Source organism: Paramormyrops kingsleyae, chromosome 11 (assembly GCF_048594095.1).
Source record: "Paramormyrops kingsleyae isolate MSU_618 chromosome 11, PKINGS_0.4, whole genome shotgun sequence".
NCBI lineage: Eukaryota > Metazoa > Chordata > Actinopteri > Osteoglossiformes > Mormyridae > Paramormyrops > Paramormyrops kingsleyae.
In genome coordinates, this window is record NC_132807.1 from 8347983 (window position 1) to 8370106 (window position 22124).

General features: G+C 51.9%; 1 protein-coding gene across 10 annotated transcripts in view; it reads left to right on the plus strand.

Moving 5' to 3' along the window:
- tcf12 (transcription factor 12) overlaps positions 1-22124 on the plus strand; it is a 79138-nt gene that overhangs the window by 51560 nt on the left and 5454 nt on the right. For 7 of the 10 annotated variants that reach the window (XM_023814114.2, XM_023814113.2, XM_072717974.1 and 4 more), the window contains 8 exons: positions 11418-11517; positions 13002-13126; positions 13738-13882; positions 13972-14039; positions 16299-16395; positions 19127-19200; positions 19728-19799; positions 20205-20393. In XM_023814114.2, the coding sequence (XP_023669882.1) occupies positions 11418-11517; positions 13002-13126; positions 13738-13882; positions 13972-14039; positions 16299-16395; positions 19127-19200; positions 19728-19799; positions 20205-20393 (870 nt within the window). Of the gene's footprint in view, positions 1-6505; positions 6719-11417; positions 11518-13001; positions 13127-13737; positions 13883-13971; positions 14040-16298; positions 16396-19126; positions 19201-19727; positions 19800-20204; positions 20394-22124 lie in introns of those variants that run through there. The other 3 variants (XM_023814120.2, XM_023814122.2, XM_023814116.2) reach the window with 3 other exon arrangements.

Below are 22124 nucleotides of genomic sequence, written 5' to 3' on the forward strand. Positions count from 1 at the left end.
ACATGGAGAGAGACACTGGCAGAGAAGCAGAGAGAGACAGAAACACAGAGAGACACCGAAACACAGACAGGGAGCCATTTCATTCGCTTCTCTCCCAGTGTGACTCCAGTGCTGATCAGCTCTGTGCCAACGAGCCTGAGTGATGACTGATTAGCGGCACTGTAGCTTCTGAGAGCTGAGAGCGCACGCGCGCACACACGCGCACGCACGCACACGCGCACGCGCACGCACACACACATAAGAACATAAGAACATAAGAAATTTACAAACGAGAGGAGGCCATTCGGCCCATCAAGCTCGTTTGGGGAGAACTTAGCTAATAGCTCAGAGTTGTTAAAATCTTATCTAGCTCTGATTTAAAGGAACCCATGGTTTTAGCTTCCACTACACTAGCAGGAAGACTATTCCATACTCTGACTACACGCTGTGTAAAGAAGTGCTTCCTCAAATTTGTTTTAAAATGTTCTCCCGCTAATTTCCACTTATGGCCACGAGTTCTAGTATTTAGACTAATATTGAAATAGTCATTTGGCTGAACACACACGCACACACACACACAGACACACACACACGCACACATACACACACGCACACACAGACACGCACACATACACACACGCACACACAGACACACACGCACACACAGACACACACACACACACGCGTACACACACACAGATCAAGATCACAGCTCACTGACAAAACTCTCTGCTGGGCTCCTTACCTTGGCAGATCTGGAGCCATGCTAACTCTTTCATGGGAGAGCTCACAGCCTTGTGTGGGGACAAACACTCTGCCACGAGTGCAGAGAAGCAGAGTTTGAATATAAGTACAAACAAAAATGTTGTCAGGATGAATTGCAGTTGAAGGTATGTGATGTTATAAATGGGGCTGGTTGTAAAAATTGCTCAAAGCAGCATTAAATGATCAGCTTCCGTTGTGCTTTTGAGAGTGAGAGCGGGCTGCCACGCCTCTTGCCCACCGCTGTGCCGCCTTCGCCCTCCGCAGCCGCGCGGCTCATTGCCGGAGGGTGACTCAGCCATAGTGTCAGCCTCGTCGGTGCCTCAGTCCCTCCACGCACCCTGAACTACAGCTGAAATAAAAAGGGACACAAGGAAAAAGTATGAAGACTCTGCAGTGGGATGCAGCCAGCAGGCATTTCGGGGGCCACCTGTGTGACGTGCCATTTGACAGGGGGACAGGGACAATGGGCACGCCTCTAATCCTACGGGTGGGACGCGGGTCCTTCTGGGGCTCCCGTCTAGCTAGAGGGAGCGGCGGGTGTGCAAATAGCTGGGCTTTTTTTGGAGCGCTCTTCTCGCTGTCATCGGTACGGCGGCATCATGTGACATCCGCTAGCATCAGTGACGGCAGGCTATTGGCACAGACGCGGCTGGATTCCTCCCGGAGGGTCCTGGGAGCAAAAGCCCCGGCTGACTGGGGAGGGGGGGGGAGAGATAGAAAAGAGATTGTTGATTGCTTCTGACAGACCGTTCACACGATTCCACCGCCTGTGATCCTGCCGTCGTGTCTCAGTGTTTGAGGTGCCCCTTGGCCAGGAGGCCACGTTCTGAACATCATGGAAGTGAAATGGCAGAAGATGGAGCACATGAGACCACATTTCACTTCATTTCGTCCATTTGGCACTTGAGTGTTTTGATTAGAGGGCCCCCTGTAGGTCAGACAGGCATGTGTAGATCTGCGAATTTTGTCTTGGCCTTTTCTTAGCACTACGTCGGGGAGTCATGTTCAGTAGACAAGGTGGAGTAAAATGCTGCTAAAACAGGCAGCTAGAGGCGTTAGTCTTTAAGGTTCAGCTTTGTGCCGTCCTCCATACTAATGTTTTATAAACTCGATTTGAAACCTTCAGAGGTAGTGGTGCTCTCTGCAGAAACAAAACAAATATGCTGTCCTGCTGTGAAAATTTTGAGAACCAAGTTGTGTAGTCTGATAATCAAATTTCAGCAGCAGTAAGCACTCAACATATATATATTTATGTTTTCTTTCATTTTACACTAGGGGCTTAATATCATAAAAATCCAATATCATTTCATGATATTTTTGTTTTTTTTTCCCCAAAAAATGCTTCAGAAGTTTTGTTTAACTTTTTTAAAATCCAGTTTGTGAGCAGAGCTGTGAGTTCCTGTCCAACCACCAGGGGGCAGGATTTTTTTTTAATAGCGCATACTCTCTGTGCTGTAGTGTTCTGAGCTTAGCGTCTGATAGCTGATTAGATAGATGTTCCTCATTATCTTAGCTCAGATTATTCTAAACAGAAACAAGGCCTTTGTAGTGACCCATGACTTTTTTTGTTTGGATGTTTAAAATGGCCCATTGATGTGAGGAGTACAGATAACCAATCAGGTAACGTAAACAGCCCAGAGATTGCTTACTTACATCTTCAAAAAGATTTACTGGAACAGAGAAACTGAATTAATGCCCAGATTTGATTACCCGCATTCTTACCTGTTGTAAATTACTTCTGTCAGCCTAAACCAGCGTAGCACGTAAACAACCATGAGATTGTGGGCTCACAGGACTCGTGCTGTTTAGTGTTTACTGGGAGATTTTATAAAAACAAAAGTGTTTTTTGGCAGAATGCGCATGGGCGGACCTTTTGTTAGATCTCACCGTGAGCACCTGCCTTGCGTTGGTCAGTCGGCGGGCTGACATTTGATGGGCTTTTCTGTGTCCCCGACGCGGCTGAGGGTCAGGCAGCCCGCGTGGGCCAGACGGCGCCGGCAAGGCCCTCTGCGGACAGCTCTGATTGGATTGGACTGCTCCCAAGCCTCCTGAAGGGTGCCCCCCCCCCACCCCGCCCCCGTGGTGACAGCCGTGCCGGCTGCCGCCCGCCACCTGCCAGGTGACCTCAGTCAGACTTCTCACCTGAGCGGGCGGCGGCCCTCCGGAGCGGCCTAAAAATAGCGCTCTGGATTCCGGAACTCTCCGGAGATGCTCTGGGTCCCACCGGGCTGGCTGGGTCTGCGCCGCCGCAGTTTGCTCCCACCATTTCTGCTGCCGCGACCGTGTGGGATTCATTTCCAACCGTGAAAGTGCGTCACGCTCATTTTTATTCCTGCCATAACTGTAGCGTAATCTGCGGTCTCAAAACACATGTTAAATGCATTTATGGTTGATCAGATGCTCGTAATGGCAATGACAGACATGGTCAATATTTTTTAACAAGTTTGTTCAGCTAATTGCGATTGGTTTGGGTATTTTCATTTTTTTTACCCCCAGCGTTTTCCGGTTTCCGGTTATATAACTGCCGGCTGGAAGAGCACGGCTCCTTTTGGGAGTCACTAGTATCTGTTGGCTGAAGTGAGATGTCTGTTCGCTATTTTATTCATGTAAACTTACTCTAATTGCTGCAGGAAGGAGGCTCTCCAGCTGGGCGTGCGTGTGTGTGCGGGTGGGCAGGGGGGTGGGGATGTGCTGCAGGCCGTCCTTGAGGCGAGCTGCGGCGGGGGAGACGCCGGTGGGAGCGCGGGCCAGGGACCGGGTGTTGCGCAAGCGGAAATGTGGAGGCAGAGATAGTGAAGCTGGCTGGGATGGAGAGCAGCGTGAAATGATGTGGGAGCCTCTCAAGTGCGAGAGTGGGGAGCCGGCTGGCCTGGGACGCGTGCGTGGGGGAGAGTCTCGGCGTGCGTGCACCGGTGGGAGAGGCAGAGGTCACGACACACAGGGGCAGACCACCGCCCCCCCCCCCCCCATCTCAGGTCAGACGCGGAGACAGGCCGGCAGACGCCGGCTGACGGGATTAAGCTGGACTATAGATGGGAGGAGACCCAGACAGCGAGTCTCACAAATAACCTGTGGCCTCCCGCCCTTCAGTCCCGCCGTGCTGCGGAGGATTCTGGGAAATGGGGTCACCCGGAGACTCTGCGTCTGCAGGGGCAGTTATCTGGCCGCCTCCCACATCGCGTGCTCCGATTTCCGCGCTGCCGCGTGTCACATCCTCTTCGTCTGCAGCCCCTTTATTTGTATTTCTGGCACCGGTAGACGGGTGCCTCTCCTTAAATGCTAAATGGATGATGTAATGCTGGAGAGGTCCTGGGGGGTTTATGTAAGACTGGATTCTGTGAATTAAGGAACTGTGAGAGACATGGGGAAGAAGAAAAAAAAAAAAGATAATTCCATTAATGCTGTTCTCGTAGTACTCCGTACTTTTTCTTCAATGCGAAATTATATTTCCTAAATGAAATTTAGCTATATTATCAATTCAGCATGCTTTTAGATAAATGTATTTTATAATAAACTGTCATGGTTATGAATGTCTTCTGAAAGTGAAGTATTTTTTGATAGTTTTTTGGTTATAAAATGTTGGGGGGGAAAAAAAGATCATGGTACCATCTGTAGGTCCTCGGTGCACATGGCCTAAGGCTCCGCTGCCCCGCCCCCCTCATCCAGGTGATCTTATTCTTTATATAATAGTAAATTAGACAAGCTTCCCGCCATTGCCTGTGTTTGGTGGTGCTGTTACACTGTCCTGGTTTTGCCTGTTCCTGGCTGTATCTGCCTGTGAAGTATTTAAAAACGCGCTTGTCAGTCACTCGCTGGGTTTATTTCAACAGGAATGCTATTATTTTTAACATGGCACGGATGGTGATAAATTCTGCCGATTACTCACATACAATGCCAGCACTAATCATTAAAATGTGCATGTTGTAAATTACGTAACGCAGTTTCATCCTTCCCCGGCAACAAAAGGAAATCTGGCTATTAAATCGGGTGGTAAAAATAAAGACTTCATAGGTGGTGGTGGTGAGGGGGGAAATAGATTTGGTGCATCTCAGGATTGAACTGATAATGACACCACACAGGCTAGCTGGCATGTGTCAGGGCTGGGGGGAGGAGCCGGGCCACTGTGGGAGTTGGGAACGCGTTGTGTCCCAGCACTGCCGCTCTGTGTCGCCCATCTGGGCTTGGCACTGGCGTGACAGGACCGGCTTTCGCCTGCAGGGGGAGCGATGAATAACATGTCAACATTACAGGCAGCACTAAATATAAAAACCTCTTCTGTTCCGATGCCAGGGATGTGCTTTTAATTTGGCTCACTTTTGTTTCTGCGCTACGTGTTGCCGTTCCGCGCCCGTTATCGGGCTCCCGGGCCGCCCGCCGCTGTCTTCCTGTGCGCAGCGACTTGAAGCGGCTCCAGTTTTTAAAGTGATACCAGCATGCCGATTCTGCGCCTTGGACCGCTTTGAAAGAAACTCAGAGAACAGAGAGAAATAAATAATAATTGTGCAGAAAAGGCATAATGAAGAGTAGGACTTTAAGGGGCAGGTCGCTTTCATCTTTCTGTAACAATAATGCTGTAAATGTCATCTTCGGGGACAAAGGGCCGCCGGGGCTTCGCACGCGGGTCTGCCACACCCCAGGGGTCCTGACAGCGTGCCGCCCGTGGGGGGCCCCGCACTGCCAAGGGGGCCGGCCCTCTTTTTAAGTCTGTGCCCCTCCCCACCATATTTCCAGTTTCTCTAATTTTTCTCATAGCCCCCCCGCCCCCCCCGCCCCACAGGAAATGGCGGCCCGCAGCACAGGCTGACGTCAGAACTCCACCCCGCCACCAGCTGCTGCTCATTTTAGCAGCTTTCTGTTTACGGCCTGGATTCAGTCTGAGGCTCAGCAGAGATGCCGGGGGTCTCGCACACTTGCACGCACACGAGCACGCACACACCACTACACACAAGGGCGATGTGACTTCAAGCAGGCGTATGACGTACCGTGAGCACTAGTGCGTGCCCCATCTTTGTTAATCACTCCGCAATAATCGATTTAAGCATAATGTCATGAAACTTTTTGTTGTTGTGCTTTGTCAGATTAAATTAGAAACACTTGACGATGAAATGTCTCAGGCTTCGGTGGGGGCGGGGTCGCAGGAAACTGGTTTTCATTTCTGGTTTTCATGCTGGTCTCGGGGTCATAGTGTCCAATTGTTGGCCGCTAATTGGAAAATGTGTGGAGTTTGGGGGCGAGAGCTAAAACCTGGGCCAGATGGCTCGGTCGTGGCAAGACGCACCGCCGTTCTCGGCACCTCTGCACCGCCGCTAATTAAATTAAAACAGAAACAGAAGATCAGCCAGCGCAGGATTAAGGCTGTCTTCGCTGACTACAATATCACCAATTAGTTGCTTTTTAAAAATAAGGCGCATTAATTCAAATAATTTTAGTTCCAGTACTACAGAGCTTGTAGCAGAAAATCAGCATTTTAACGCTTGGCGGTATTTTCCCATATTAAACACAGCTATAGTTGTGTACTTCCTCTCTCCTTCCCTCCCTCCCTGTGTCTCTCTCTTTTGCTTTTCCACCATTCCTCTTTGCATCAGCACTTATGAAGCTTAGCAGGGGGAGGGAAAAAAACCTGACAGATCAACTCCTCCCCCCCCCCCCCCCCCCCTACCCCCACCCGCTTTCCACCAGCCACCCCCCAACTGTAGCTCGGAATGGTTCGGCCCTAATTTGCATAAGTTCCCTCTGAGTAGATCCATGTGTGGAGGGCCAGGACTAAAGGAATTAGTCTTTCTGAACGGGTTGGATGCGTGTCTTGGGAGAAGAGCTGTGTACGGTTGCTGTGCCCTGAACCAGCGCAAAACATTACTTTTTTTTTTTTTTTTTTTTTAACTCCTGCCAAATCTGCAAAGCCATCATGTATTGTGCATATCCTGTGCCAGGAATGGGCAGCAACTCTTTGATGTATTACTACAACGGGAAATCAGTGAGTGGACTTCTCCTTTGACAGAGTGTGTGTTTGTGTCGTGTGCGTGCTGGTGCTTGCGGCCGCTCGTGGGTGCTGGTTGTACCGGTGTGTCGTCAAGCAATCGTAACATCTGTCTGTCTGTCTGTCCATCCCATCCGTCCGTCCAGCCGCAGGCCAGAGCCGTCCATCTCCTCTCAGTCCTCTGCCGGCATCAGCTGTACTAAACGCGTTTTGAACCGTGCTTATCTCTCCTCACACTATCCCCACGCCGCGGACAGCGCTGGCACCGCTGACATGTAGTAGCAGGACGGAGAGTCGCTCGGCACTGGCTGAACTGCAGCGGTAACCGACAGGGTCTGCTCGCCGGAGCAGCTGGCCAGGCCAGTGACAATCAGTTTGAACAAAAAAAAAAAGAAAATGACCAGAGAGCTCAGGACTATCTGTATAGATATATATTTTTTTTAAGCCTTTTTGCTGACTTACTTAATCAGGCGAATCTACTGAAAGTTGTTATTGTAGCTTTAACTTTATTTTCATTGGCTGGTTTGTTAGCAATGAGTTGAAATAATCACAAGCGTGAGTCTGGGAGTGATTAGGGCCAGTGAGCTGCCTGCCTGTTAAGGTTAGACTTTTCCTGTTTGCAGACTGAAGTCCGGGCACAAGTGTTGATCTTATTCCATCTGTTTTTAATCCACATTCTTGTCTCTACGGGGAGCCTAATGCCGTTCCTCCTCGTCTCTCTTAATGTCCCCTTTGATGCTGCCTTCTGAAAACTTCATTTAGCTGTGCTGGTCACGTGTGTGTCTGCAGTTGATTGTGTGTGTGTGTGTGTGTGTGTGTGTTTGTGCCGGGTGCGTGCAGGTGTGTGTGAGTGTGTGGGTACACACCTGCACTTTGCGTTTTACGAGGCGTCGTAGACGGTGTGAGTGAGAAGCCATGGCGGGTCGCAGGTGTAAGGGGGGGGGTGGAGCAAGGTGCAGAATGTCGCCGGAGCCCTTAGAGCGCCCTGGCTGGGAGGGAAGGCGGGAAAAGCAAGTGCGCTATGAGGGGGAGCTGTGTCATGTGACCCTCACCTCACACCATGCCTCAGAGCCAGCGGGGGGGAACAGTTTTAATACTGAAGCAAATCTTTGGCCACAAGGTTTATGTAGATGCACTGGGTATATTTCTCTGTGTGAAGTTTGATGTGGAGGTTCTGATGGTTTGTGTTCGTCGAAGCGGAGGGGAGGATGAAAAGCGGCCCGGCTGTTTGTCCCGCCCCGAGAGCCTCCATGCGGCCTGAGTGCCGCCCCTGCCCTCTTTGCAACAATTCCTTTTGTTCGTGCACCACAAAGGGACCACTTAGATCTTTTTTTATATTAAGTATTTCCAGGCTCGGACTGCAGGCGGGAAGATGGGAAAATTGGTAGCATGTGGCTAGAATCGGTCTGAGCTGAACCGTATGACCCAGAGCGGTCGGTAAATACGCCATAAACAGCAAGTTTACGCTGGGCTCAAAGAGCCGCCGTCCCAAACAGGCACCTCCCTCACTGCCCCGACCGGACCGTGTGTCGGGCTTCAGGCTTCCCAGGGCTCAGAGATCCTCACCAACTTCATTTCTGTCCCCCCCGTCCCCCATTTTTTTAATTGAGGGAAGAGCTGTAAATGAGTTTGGTTTATTTAAACTGTCCCCTGTCTTAATATCTCTCAAGTGGAGTGTAGATTTAATGAATGACATGTAAAGACTGACCGTCAAAAGTTTACGCTCTAGATGCTAGGAGAGGCATCAAAAATATTTCCCTTTAGAAACATACAAAATGATATTGGAATAATTAAATATTTCTAAATTGAAATACTAATAATATTTTTTTTTTGTTGTTTAGTGTGTACTTGTATAAAAGTTGAACCATTTAAGCCCTGGTGAGAGATGTGGATCCGTCGCAGCTCGTGTTTCGATGTGTCACGGCGGCAGAAGTGCTGCTCAGCAAACTGTTGTGCACGTTTCCGAAGTTGCGCGGGACGCCGCCGGTATCAGCTTCTGCCTCTCAGTGCGGCTGATCAGCCAACTTTTCCACTAAAAAGTGCCTCCTTTGATTTATTTTATCTTTTAACATATTTCCCTCAGTTTTCCTTGGCCTTTGCACATTTAAATTTTAAATGTATGAATTACTTTAAATAATTTCACGCTGTCTTAGGGTTAATTCCGAATTTTTCCTGTTTTTGTTTGGCTTTCCCGCTCGATGCGGCCTCCCTCAGACTGGCAGCTGGCTGGGTGTCCTCTGTGGGTTCTGCTCTCTCCTCTTTCTCTTATTACCAAAGCCCAAATCACCTGATGCACCAGACTGTCAAATTCCTTTATTTTTGGTGCGGAAAAAAGAACTTCTCAATGATTTTTAAAAAAGTGTATGAGCCCGGGACTGTGTTGAGCGTGCTTGTATCTCACTGTATGGAATGAGTGTTTACATGACAGACCAGACAGCCGATAGCTGGCAGGAGAGTATGAGGAGAGCATCCTGCAGGAGGCGAGTATGGCCGTGTGCGCAGGACCTGGAGGCCGGCGGGGCCAAGCGCATGGTGTCGGGAAGCTTCATTAATGACTCCGGCGCTCGCTGGGCGTAAGGAGGACAATTAGCTTTATCCCGCGCCATATGCTGTCCATTGAGGCTGCGGGCGGGACAAAGGCGGCCGCCGCCGAGGGAGGGCCGAGGTCGCCATGGGAGCTGCGTCACCCGGGCCCTAGCTGGTTAGCTTCACGGCCCTGCCCCCCCCACCAAAGCTGCACCGGGAAGCTGCTCATTTCCATGGCCACATCAAAGTCAGGGAGGGGAGCAGGTGCAGAACAGGCCGCGAGTACATGTGTAGCCGGTGTAAATATGCGTGTGTGCCTGTTCCTGCATGTCAGCGTGTGTGTGTGTGTGTGTATTCCTGTGCAGACTTGCATGTATGTATGTATGTATGTATGTATGTGTGTGTGTGTGTGTGAGCGCGCGCGCGTGTATATATGTATGTGTGTGTATTCCTGTGCACACATGTATGTATGTGTGCGCGCGTGTGTATGTGTGTGTGTGTGTGTGTGTGTGTGTGTGTGTGTGTGTGTGTGTGTGTGTGTGTGTATTCCTGCCTGTCTGCATCTATCTGTTCCTTTGTGTATGGACGCATGTGGGGGAGTGATGTGTGTATGTATGTGCGTACATGTTCCATGCATGTGTGTTCCTGCACATGTGTGTATTCCTGTGCGCATTTGTATGTGTTTCTGTCTGTTTATAAACATACAAAATTTAAATTACATATAATTTCCCTGTTTCCTGTTCTCCAAATGTCACAATAAAGGTCACAACACAGTTGCTCTTATTAAAGTAAATAAAAATCAAGCCAGAATAAAATGTCTGCAGGTGTGTTTCTGCAGTTTGAGTCGGGGGTTGGGAGCCCCCACTTTCCTGCGGCCTGTGACCTTGGGGGGGGTTTGAGTACAGCTCCTAGGAAAAGAGACAGGCCTCGCCGTAAATGCCGGACGGCGGGACATGGGGACATGGGGACAGATCTGGACCGTCGCAGGACGGGGCTGCCAGTGGGAAGACGGGAGGCGCCTGCTTTTAATTTTCGCCGTGCTATGACCCCAGACCGCAGCAAGCGGCTCCCTCCGTAGCGGGCTGGGGGGAGCGGGGGCCGGCCTCCATCTGGAGCCTGCGAAGTCGGAGCCCACATCACTGCCGCTCTCCACGGGGCTCTTTGATCCGGCCGCTCGGGCTGGCATCGGCGCGCGGGAGCGAGCGAGCCACGCACCCCCATCGCTGTTTAGCCTCACGAAAGCGCGGCCTCTCATGTCTGCCGTCTTTTTGTTCTTTGTCTGGTTCGCCCCGTGCTAATGTAAGGACGCGAGGTATCGCCAGCATCAGCTCGTCTGGAACAAGCAGTGAGAACTCAAACCCAGAACAGTCTGAACTTCATTATCTTCCGTGTCACGATGGATGGTGCTATTTATTAGTCTTTATTCAGCTATTTGCCCCCCCTCCATCATGCTGGATCTTTCCGTTTCTTTAGAAATACCATGAACACTGTCTGCCATGCAGCCTGCTTTGCCTTCTCCTGGGCATCTGTTGACTAAGCCGAAAAGACACCGTTGTTCTGCCCTGACTTATGTGTGTGAAACGTTGCATCGCTGGCTTGTTTTGGGGGCCCCGTTCCCCCTTGCTCGGGCCCCTGCAGGGAGCCCGTCCGTCGTGCCAGCCCCTGTGCCCAGAGGTACTGGCTGAACATGCCCCCAACCCTTTTCCATGTGAAACGCTTGGTGGTTTTCACCTCGCCAGTGTCAAGACAATCAGCCAATGACGTGAGAGCATGAGAGGACCAGCCTCTCCTATACCATGTGATCTGAGGCCTGCAAGCCCTGGCACAGTGTACGGCCCGATGGAGCCGTCGCTTTTATTACCAGCCTGCACTCCACTCTGTAGTCGGGCCCGATAGACTCCGTCCTTTCTCAGGTGCATATGGCGGGTCTGAGGGGCAGGTCCCTTCCTCCGCCGCAGACAGAGCTGTGTTTATGAGCCTGTATGAATGATAAACCCGCTCTCTCTCTCTCTCTCTCTCTCTCTCAATGTGTGAGAGCCTTTTGCCGCTGACGGAGAGGCTCTGAATTAATGTCTTTTAGTCCTGGGTGTTCGCCACCACTGACAGAGGCAGTAAATCCACATCTTTGAGTCCCCCGTGCTCAGCGGTGGTATTTGTATTCTCTTGGCAGGTTTATGCACCGTCCCCGAACTCGGACGACTTTAACAGAGACTCGCCCACCTTTCCGTCCCCAAAGCCTCCCAGCAGCATGTTTGGAAGCACTTTTTTTGGTGAGTGGAACTGCATCTGTTCGTCAGACATCAGCGGCCATGAAACGGAGGCCATGATGTCAGTCTCTGAAATCATCCATTTCCTAGCATTTAACCCCCATGAAGCTGGGGAGCAGGGCTCAGTATCACCCCCCTCTCCCCTCCGCAAACATGCACACACACACACACACGCACACACACACATACACGCACGCACACACACACATACACACACACGCACATACACACACACGCACACGCACGCACGCACACACGCACGCACGCACACACACGCACACACACATACGCACGCACACACACACACACGCACACACACACACACACACACACATGTATGGTAAACATATCCTTATGGGGACCGCTCATTCACACATACACACGCACGCACGCACACACACGCACACATACGCACTCACTCACACGCACGCACGCACGCACGCACGCACGCACGCACACTCACACACACGCACACATACACGCGCACGCACGCACACACACACACACACACGCACGCACGCACACCACCCCCTGAATGTGAGACCAGTGCTAAGGTTTGGGAGCCTGGTCAGGCTTTGTTGCATCTTTCAGGCAGTGAAATGGTTAAAGGTTTTTATCACAGAAGGAATTTTTTAGCATAAAGAGTGTGAACATTTTGAGCGTAAGGAATTTGAACAAACTGAATGTATTAGACATATGGAGTTTGGACATATTCAACATTTTGAGCATAAGGAATTTGATAATACCAAACATATTAAGCAAAATGAGTTTGAACATTTGCATTTGAATATACCGAATATGTTGGACGTAAAGAATTTGAACATACTGAATGTATTAAACATAAGGAATCTGAATACATTGAACATGTTAAAGTCCATTAGTTACAGAGCAGTTGAATCGATAACACCATGCAGATCAAATACAGCTTCATCTTAATTTTTAATTTAATTTCTTTTTTTTGGATGTTGATACAATACAGACATGCCATCCTTTGGTTTAGCAGCAAGTTGAGGTAATTGGGTTAGCTTTTTTTTTACCTTAAGGAGTAAAGCTTTGAAAGAGCACTTGTGTTGCGACAGAGAGGGTCGCTGGCGTTCTGGGGTGAGTGTGGGTGCGGCCTTTCCGCCCGGCCGGAATCTGGTTGCACCAGGAGGCCCCCGTGTTTGTCCAGCTGCTCCGTGGCCGTGCTCCGGCCTGGTCCCTGCGGGGGACGGGGGCTTGCTTGGGAATCGCTCTCAGCGTCCTGCTTCACAATTAATGCAGATTAAATAATACTAAAAAAAACAAATTTGCTATGATCCTCCTCTTGCGGAGCCGTAAATAAGTAGTAACCTTACATCCATTAATATTAATACATTTTTGTCCCCTTTTTGTTGGTGAACATTTGTCATAAACCCCCTTTTATGTAAACAGCGGGTACCTGTGTAAATGCTGTACCTGCAGCGTCGTTTGAATTCTGAGGTGTCTGTGTGCGTTTTTATTCGCAGACGGGTCCCATAATTCCTCTGACCCCTGGAATTCCACTAACGGGATCAGCCAGCCCGGATACGGCGGGATGCTTGGAGGATCGCAGTCAGGAAACTACGGCAACCTGCACTCGCACGAGCGCCTGGTAAGACCAGGCCGCCGACTGGCTCCCGGCTCACTGTGATGCGCTCTGCACTTGGGTGACGCTGACGGTCAGAGGTCACGGTCGGGTCACCGGCATTGTTTAGTGAGGTCATCGGGAACCAGATTCAGTCGGGGCTGTTGGCTGTTTTATTGTCATTATTATTGCAGGCACCACGTGGCTCTTGTGTTAATGTTCTCCCTGTGTGCGTGTGTGTTCTGGTTTCGCGCCGTGTGTGCGTGTCGTTCCCGTGCTCTGGCATATCAGATCACCGGCCCTGTTTTTCCAGCCCTCCGGGGGCCGATAGTAGATCTTTATCAGATCCGCACTCTTTCTTTTCCATTCCTGCTTATCTCCGCCATGTCTGGCGATTATCTGCGGTGGATGCCACCCGCCTGGCTCCTTATCAGTGTCTCATCTGTGTTCATCTGTTCGCCTGCTGGTGGCCCGTGGGTCGCGGCTCCAGGGCCACGAGGGGGAGGGTCTGCCCCTGGGGAGACGCCGATCCACAGTTCTTTCCACTCTGCTTCACGTCGCTAAATGCGGGGATGGCCGAGCCGTGGCTGTCCCCTCATGCCGGCTGTGTGGTGTGACCTACACCCCCCTTCCCACAGAATTACCCCCCCCACTCCATGTCACCGACGGACATCAGCTCCAGTCTTCCTCCCATGTCCAGCTTCAACCGCAACAACGCCAGCGCTTCGCCCTACGTCACCGTGTCCCACGCATCGCCCGCCGCCGCCACTGACACCGTCATGGGTAAGCCCCCCAGCCCCGGGGGTCTTTGCAGTGCCACTCCCGCCTCCGTTTAGCCCCTTTAACTGCCATTTTCTTTCCTCCTGTGGCAGCGGGGAACCGTGGAAACACTGCAGGGGGGTCCCAGACCGGAGACGCACTGGGGAAGGCCCTGGCCTCTGTGAGTACCTGACCGCTCCCAGCCCGGAGGGAGGGCACCCACTACCCAGACACCTGACTGCTGAGTGATTGGGGGGGGGGGGGGGGCAGAGGTCCGGCCCCCAATAGAGGCAGGAGGTAGAAGTACTGGCTTGGAATTGGGGACTGAGGGGCAGGTCCCACCCCCCAGAATCACTCAGAGTGCTTTAAAGACTTTTAACGTGTTTAAATGAAAGTGAGAGGGTCAAGTCTTTCCAGCCGGGATCATGGTGGTCCGGCGTGTACAGCGGCCCCCCCCAGAAACACTCTCAGACCGCACTTAGGCTACGCTCACCCTGCGGCTGCAAGCCGACAGGAGCGATTAGGAACGCTGCCCCCAAGAGGGCAAAACGCCGCAATGTCAGAGCGCGGCCCCCTCTGATCACAGCAGATCAAACAGAATAAAAACATGGGGGGGGGGGGTGTTTCACATCTGCTCCTTGTGATGAAGACTTCATGTGTGTTTCCCCATAACCTCTAAGATGCAGCGACTGCCCCAGGCGTTTCCCAGTGAAGGGAAAGGCGAGAGGGGGCCTAATAGCTCTCCTACCGAAAGGACATGGAGGACAGATCCTAATAAGGAGCATGCAGGAAGTGCATCCTGCTGTAAGAGGGGGGGTATACACTGCACGCTGTGGGGGGGGGGGGGGGGGGGGCAGCGATAATCACAAATTAAGTCTTATTGTACCCACAGACTCAATTCTATTAGCATGACAAAGCTGCTGTGAAATGGACACGGTTGGTTTGGGGAGCAGTGGCGGCTGGGGGCCTTTTTGGGAGGGGGGGTTGGGAATGGGATTTACGAGGGCCGACGTCAGCCCCTGGCGCGCGGCTTTTGTGTGCTCGCTGCCTCGGCCGCTGGAGGGGAGTCGGGAGTGGAACGACGGCTCGTCAGCCAACAGGGGGCGCCACCAGGGGCCAGTAACACTGGGGACTGGGTCTCTGACAGCAAGGTTCAGGACGCCGGCTAACTGACCGCTTTCCCTTCACCAGGAATTATTTTATTTCTTTGCCTATTTACACTTATATTTAGAGCTGAATGTAATGTATAGTTGTAGCGATTTATTCTGTCTGTAATTTTTGAGGGAACTACAACAGCCCCTCCTCCCTGGGACTTAGTTATCAAGTTTGTAGATCTTCAGTTTTCAGGGTCTTTGTCTTTCACCAGCCCTCTACCAGCTGCTGGGTGGCGTCTTCTAATCAGTGTCATAAAGCCCCCCACCCCCACACTCACACAATCACTTTGCACTCATTAAGTCCCTCACAGGATTTTGCTGAGTTGATTGACGCATAAAAGTCACTCAGGATCAAATAAGAAGATTATGGAGAATATCTGCCTTTGAGTGTCTTTCTCCGTCGGCTTGCCATTGGAGGGCCCAGGAAGGCATCCGGCTGGGCCTGCAGGACATGCTGTTTGTCCTACAGCTAATGAGTTGGATCTGAGCATAATACCCAGGTTTCCATAAGATGTTTCCATTATGTGGCAGAATCCCATAATACCACATGTATTAGCAGAGAGCTTCAGGCGTTGCGTTTTCAAGCCGTGGCATGTTATGAGAGCGTAGGCCTCTCTGCAGTTTGTGAAGATGAGTTTCAGTAATTGTCTCGCAGCATATTCTTTTTCTCTCTCATTGCGTGCAAAAAGCTCCTAAGCAGTTGAGCGCAGGGTGGGCAAGGGCGGGGCCCTCGGTCACACGGGTGTCTGTTCGCTTTCCTGTCCTAAAACTTGCCACCCTCTCTGTGTGGGACAGATTTGGCACTCGCTGGCACGATGCAGGGTCAGCTGAAGCAGGGATTTCTCTGTCCCCCCACCCCGCAGGGAGGAAGGCCCATAAGAAACACAGGGGCAGGAACCAGACTGATACGTTGGGAGCAGCCTAACAACACGTCAGCTGTTGTGATTGACTTTCTACAAAAGCAGAGTCTGAAATTAGCACTCATGTGGATTCTCTTCACAGTAATGGTCCCATGTGTCCAGTAGTGATTCACGGTCCTTTTTGGATCTTTTTGTTCCAGCAGCCGTGGTTTCATGGTTTTTCGCCAAATGAATAATGATTTTTTTTGTATTGGGGTGAAGTGTGTAAGAGCGCCCCCCCCCCCCACCCCGGCAGCAGTGTGATGTATACAAGTTGTGCTTGGGGAGCTTCCTCGTGGGACCAGGCTGTGAGCTCACAGACCTCATCAGTGGCTGACCTCACAGGGGCCTCTCCCTATCTCACTGACACCCACCTCTCTTTTTCAGATATACTCTCCTGACCACACAAGCAGCAGCTTTCCTTCCAATCCCTCCACACCTGTGGGCTCGCCATCGCCCCTCGCTGGCACAGCCGGAACAGCAGGTACAGTGAAAACACACTCATTGGGACACCCTTGTTACGCAGAGCACTCATCGCCCTACAGTCAGCAGTGTATATGGTCACCACCCTACTCAGTCATCAGTCCATGCGGTCATTGCCGTTACATTTATGACTCCACACAGCCATCACTCATCACGGTCATTGCTCCATATAGTCACCAGTCGTCTCTCCATATGGTCATCAATCTGTGTGGTCATCACTACGCGCAATCATCACACAGTCATCATTCCAGGCAGTCATCTATCCACACATAGTCATCATCTTACACAATTTTCACACTAATCACAGCTATCACTGCACAACACGCTCATCACTAACTACATATAGATTATAGGAACTATTGCTCGGTCAGCCTTCAGATCTGTGTCTATAGTATAGATTCAGTTTTTTTAACATTATTATTATTGAGAAATGCTGGTGAGCTTTCAGGTGAGGGCATCATTTTCCTGGGGCTCTGTTTACCTGCTAATGCTGTATCTTAACATAAATCACAGGGCCCTGGGCCCTTGCCCCCCCCCTTTGCTGCTTGGCCAGCTGCTGCACATTTGTCACCAGCAAACCTGCTCCCCCGACGTGCCCAAACACCACGCCGCGGGACGGGGTTGCGGCAGCGGGAATGCCGAACGCAAGGGAAAAAATGGCCAGTGAGCAGTTGTGTTGAGCCCGTGCTTGATGTGGGGGGGCAGCTGTCGCCAAGTGCGGGGCTCTGTCTTCAGCTGTTGCCCCCATGGAGCCACGGTGGGGGGCTGGGCGCCGGGAGTAGGCTCTGTTGTCGCCTCTCGCCTGACTTTTTTCACCCGTGGCTGTGTGCCAGATGTGATCATGTGATCACTTGTGTCTGGATCCTCCTCTCAGTCCCCACATCCTACTGTGACGCCGCCCCAGGGGCTGAGCCTGCCAGCCGTTCCTAGGAGAACCTGGTCGTCCCTGTGTACTGGGCCACGGATCTGCTGGCCCAAGGATGGTCCATTTAATTAGTTGTTATGGTGCTAAAATTTAAGCAGCTAGGAACCCTGCTGTATCAGACCTCTAGGATACGACGTGTATCTATACCTGTTGTTCTGCTGGCTACCTGACCTAAGGGTACCAAGCACCAACCTTCATGTGGTACCTAGGTTCAGTGCATTTGTGTAGTGCCTATGCTCGGTGCGTGTGCGAGGTGCCTATGCTCGGTGCGTGTGCGAGGTGCCTATGCTCGGTGCGTGTGCGAGGTGCCTATGCTTGGTGTGTGTGCGAGGTGCCTGTGCGCAGTCCTTGTGCTTGGTGCTCGGTGCCTGTGCATGGTGACCACCTCTTTTCTCCCCATCAGACGTCCCCTAAAACAGCGAATATCCAGTCTGAATGGAATATGTGCCTCTCTGCCAAAAAAAATGGCTAAATGGAGCATAGTCTGACCACTGTCACAGCAACTACATATGGGCTAAAGTATAACTATTAAAAATAAAATGAAAGATGTCTGCATACCTAGCTGAGTGCACGCTAAAGGCTGGTTGAGTCACCACAAAAAATTGTTTTCCATTTAGCCGTTTTTTTCCCGATAATAATTAAAACTTGAAATATTTGCTTGGTTGTGTTATCCTTTGATCCTCTGTTTGTTTTTGAAGTATTAAATTAAAAGAGAGCTGTATTTATGGGACTGTGCGGATTTTGGCACGATATTCAGATTAACCTTAAGTACATCCATCTGTTCATTAGGGCCCGGCCCTTAATACACTCATAATTACTCATTTCCATCGGTGGTGTGGTTAGGACGGTCCCCGTTTCAAGTTGGTCCGAGAAATCCAGACTGATTTTTCAAGCCCTAGCGCAGTCAGGCTGTAGGTATTAAAGCCCCCCCACCGTTCACGCGAGGGCTGAGGGCAGTCCGTACTCTGCTAAGCTACCCCCCCCCCCCCCACATCTCCCATCCACAAGCTATTTTTAATGGCCTTTTAATTAAAGGCCGTTTCTTTTTCCCCTTACGGTTTCTTGCGTCGTATAAAAGTTTCTCAGATGTGGCCTGTGCTCTGATGCTGGGTTGGGGCCGCCCCCCCCCACCCCCTCGTCAGAGAGGGGGAGCTAAAAAGCTCCGATGAACAGGTCCGCCTGGTTTTCTGGAGGAGATGGAGGACAGGAGGCCCATAGACATGAACTTTGTGTGAAACAACCAGCTGCCACTGAGGCCTGACGTGCTTGCATGTCCAGCGTGAGGCGCTAATGAGCGTGAGGCCCACCTCTCACATCCGGCGCATCAGCCCGGCCGCGCTTATGGCCCCTGTGCCATGCCGTTTCCGTTTGGCCCTCTGCGCTCTTCCCAGGCAGAGCTTCCCGAAGAGCCCTGGCAGGCAGAACGGGACCGCCCCCCCCCTCCCGCGACTCCCCCAGCCCCGCTCACATTGTTCTGCCTGGCCCCGTCGTCGTTAGCTCATTAACGAGCGGATGCATCGCATGTCCTGCTCGGCTGCGGATGGAGCCGGTGGGAGCGGTCCACCCACTCGCTTGGCGGGACGTGGGCCAGCCGTAGGAAGCAGGGGGTTGGGGGGGGGCACACAAAGAGTCACCGGGCTGGACAGGATGCAGGAAATAAACAGTGAAGTTTGGAGCCCCAAGGTGCGGCGTGTTGATAGCAGCTGTCCGGCTGGCCGGCTGCTTCGGCTGCTTCGGCTGCCCCCCCCTTCTCCTCTACCGTCGTTGTCGGGGCGTCATGTGCTAACAGCAGCCACTCTCCCTGCAGGATCCAGCCAGTGGCCCCGAGCTGCTGGCCAGACCCCCCCATCCCCTGGCTACGAGAGCTCCCTGCACTCCCTGGTAAGGCTCCGTCATCCCGTCCCCCCCCCCCCCGCCGCCCTGAATTCCCGAGCACTTTTTAATGAACAGGCACAAAGCCGATTGGGTTAGCAGAGGGCAGCGATGGGGGAGTCACACGCAAGGGGGGGTACCATTACACAGACGAACAATACCTGTCCCCCTGGGTGTGTCACCCGCCATCTGTTCCCCGGTCCCCCTGGCCGGCTGCAGACAGCTGTGTCTCTCCCCACCACCCCAGCCCTGCCGCGGCTCCAGAATTCCTGGGATGACTTGGGAACAGAAACTCTAACACGGGAGATTACCAAGCCCCCTTCGCTGTGCATTCCCACCATGTCGCGCTGCGATGAATATCTGCATGCAGTATCTGTCTGCCAGTCCTCATTTAATTTTTATTTAGTGCCCCCCCCCCCCCCCACACCCAAACACGCACCCCCGTGGATGATCCCGGCAGCGGAGAGGGCAGTAGGATCGCGCAGTGTCCTGAACGTCTTCTTACTCTCTCCTGTTCTCTGTGTCGACTCCGGCAGAAAAACCGAGTCCATCAGCAGCTCCATGAGCATCTGCAGGATGCCATGTCTTTCTTAAAGGATGTTTGCGAGGTACCGCTTCACCCATCACGCGTGTGACGCCCCTCCACCCCGTCTCGACCCCCCCTGTTCACCACACCCGGCCCCCGTCCGATCACCTCGCCGACGCCGCGCATCACAGAGATGTCTGCCTGTCTGTCTGGTGCCATTTCAGCTGCCTTGTAACGATCCCCCTCAGTGTCAGGATGCTGTCTCCTCTCAGACACTCAGATTCCCCCCCCCCGAATTAAATAGCTCAGTCGTCGTCGTTTTCCCCACTCACCGTGTTTTTTGTTTTTTCCATTTTCCATGTTTGGTGTCTTCTTACCTCCATCCTTATTATGGCTCCGTGTTCGTCAGTCATCATTTTCATCTCCACCTGTGTCTTGTATTGGCGTTGGGACGCACTTATTAACGGGCTAACCCCCCCCCCCCCAGTCGCGGATGGAGGACCGCCTGGACCGGCTAGATGACGCCATCCACGTCCTGCAGAAGCACGCTGGCGCCTCCAGTGGCCTCCCCGGGGACATACACGGGCTCCTGGGGCAGACGCACAACGGGCCCGTGGCGGCCATGGCAGCGAACTACCCCGCATCCGCGCTGGCCGCCGGCCGCACTGCCGCCATGGTAACCACCCCTCCACAGCGTCACACTGAGCACGATGGGAACTCATACGCGCTGACAGTGTCGGGGCAAATTTACCAAAAATTAACGGATGTTTTTGGAGCAGGGGGTACAGTGGTTTGTGGCGTCTTACAATAAAAGATAAAGTGGAAGTGTAATTCTTTTATCGGTTACACTATATGATTCTGAGCTCCATAAAATTTTTCCCATGAAGCAAAGCTGTATATCAAACTGAGAAAACGCAGAAGAGACATCAGAGCATCTGTGTATCTGTGGCGTGGATCCAAAGGGGCCATTATTACAAACACTGGCCACCTACTCACACATCTTGTTTTCAGTTTTCTGCTTCTAAAGCATGTGTGTGTGTGTGTGTGTGTGTGTGTGTGTGTGTGTGTGTGTGCGTGTGCGTGTGTGTGAGGGCAGAAAATCTGGTGGCCAATAAAACAGAGCCGCAGCCATGTGCAGAAACCGAGTCTTTCCTATGGAGGACAGTTTAGCTTATACTTGCATTTTTTCCAGATGTGTCACGCCTGGCAGAGCCTTTTCCCCCCTTGAAGTTGAATATACAGAGTGAATGGGAAAAGCAGGCTGCGCGGGCTAAGGTTTCATGCGCTGTTCTGGAAAACGCTGGCGGGGTGAACTCCGTCAGGGGCTGTCGGCTGTGGCCAAGGAGAGCACAGAAACGCCGGCTGTTTACGCTCCCCCCGCCTTAACCTCCCCCCTTTTTTTTTTAAGGAGAAAGAGGATTTGTGCACAGCTGTAGTGGAAGTAACAACTTAGGAAACAATTTTTAGATTAATCCCTGGGCGGTTGAAAATAATTCAGTCCGTCTTATTTCCCGAAATGTGAAAATCAGTGGTGAGGAGTGGGCAGACTCGGCTGGGTGCGGGATTAAGATCTTTTTGGATTAAACGTGTTTTTGAAAGTAGAATCGATCCACTCTGTAGGTGGGTAGAGGAGAGGTGCCTGTCTGGAGACCCGCTTGTGTCCAGAGTGGCGTTCAGGCTAGGAAAACAAGCAGCGGGGAAGCAGAGAGGCGCCCCCCCCTTTCCACGTGAATGTCATTAACGGCCTGAAGTGGGAATGTGGTCATTTCACCTGCAGCTGGCCTGGCTCAGGCGACACTGAGGGCTGTCTGTGTTCAACGCAGATGTGAGGCAGTTTTAAAATAACCACACATGGTGCAGGCAAGAGGACGAAATGCAGAAAGGCAGGACTGAGCAATCCTACACCGGCCGAAGTCTCCCCCTCAACAAAGCTCTGTCGAAACATGGCTGCCCTTAATGAATGGGAGGCATGTCTACGTTCTTTTTTTTTCTTGACCATGTTTCTAGAAATGTCCGTCCTGTCTTAACATTGAGATGCCATTAATAGTGACAAGATGAACAGTCTGTGTAGCATTGATGACTCTGCACTGTCGGCTTGCTGTAGCTCTGCTGCCTTCGGTTTAGAAGGTCGGTCCGTTCTCAAGTAGAGAAGCTGAAATGGCCGCCTGGTCTTAGAGAGCCGCAGCAGTGCCTGAGTGAACAGCCGTGGCTGCAGGCACGCGGCCTGTGTGAACCGGGGCTCCGCTCAGATAAACACCACTCTGATTCCTGCTCGCTTCCCAGCCAAAGGGTGACATCTTAAAGCCCCCCCCCCCCAGTATCGCGGAACTGTGGTTCAGCTGTATGATAATCAAGCACGATTATAAAACGGCAGAGCTCCTTCCTGGCCATGCGGAGCGTCAAGGCC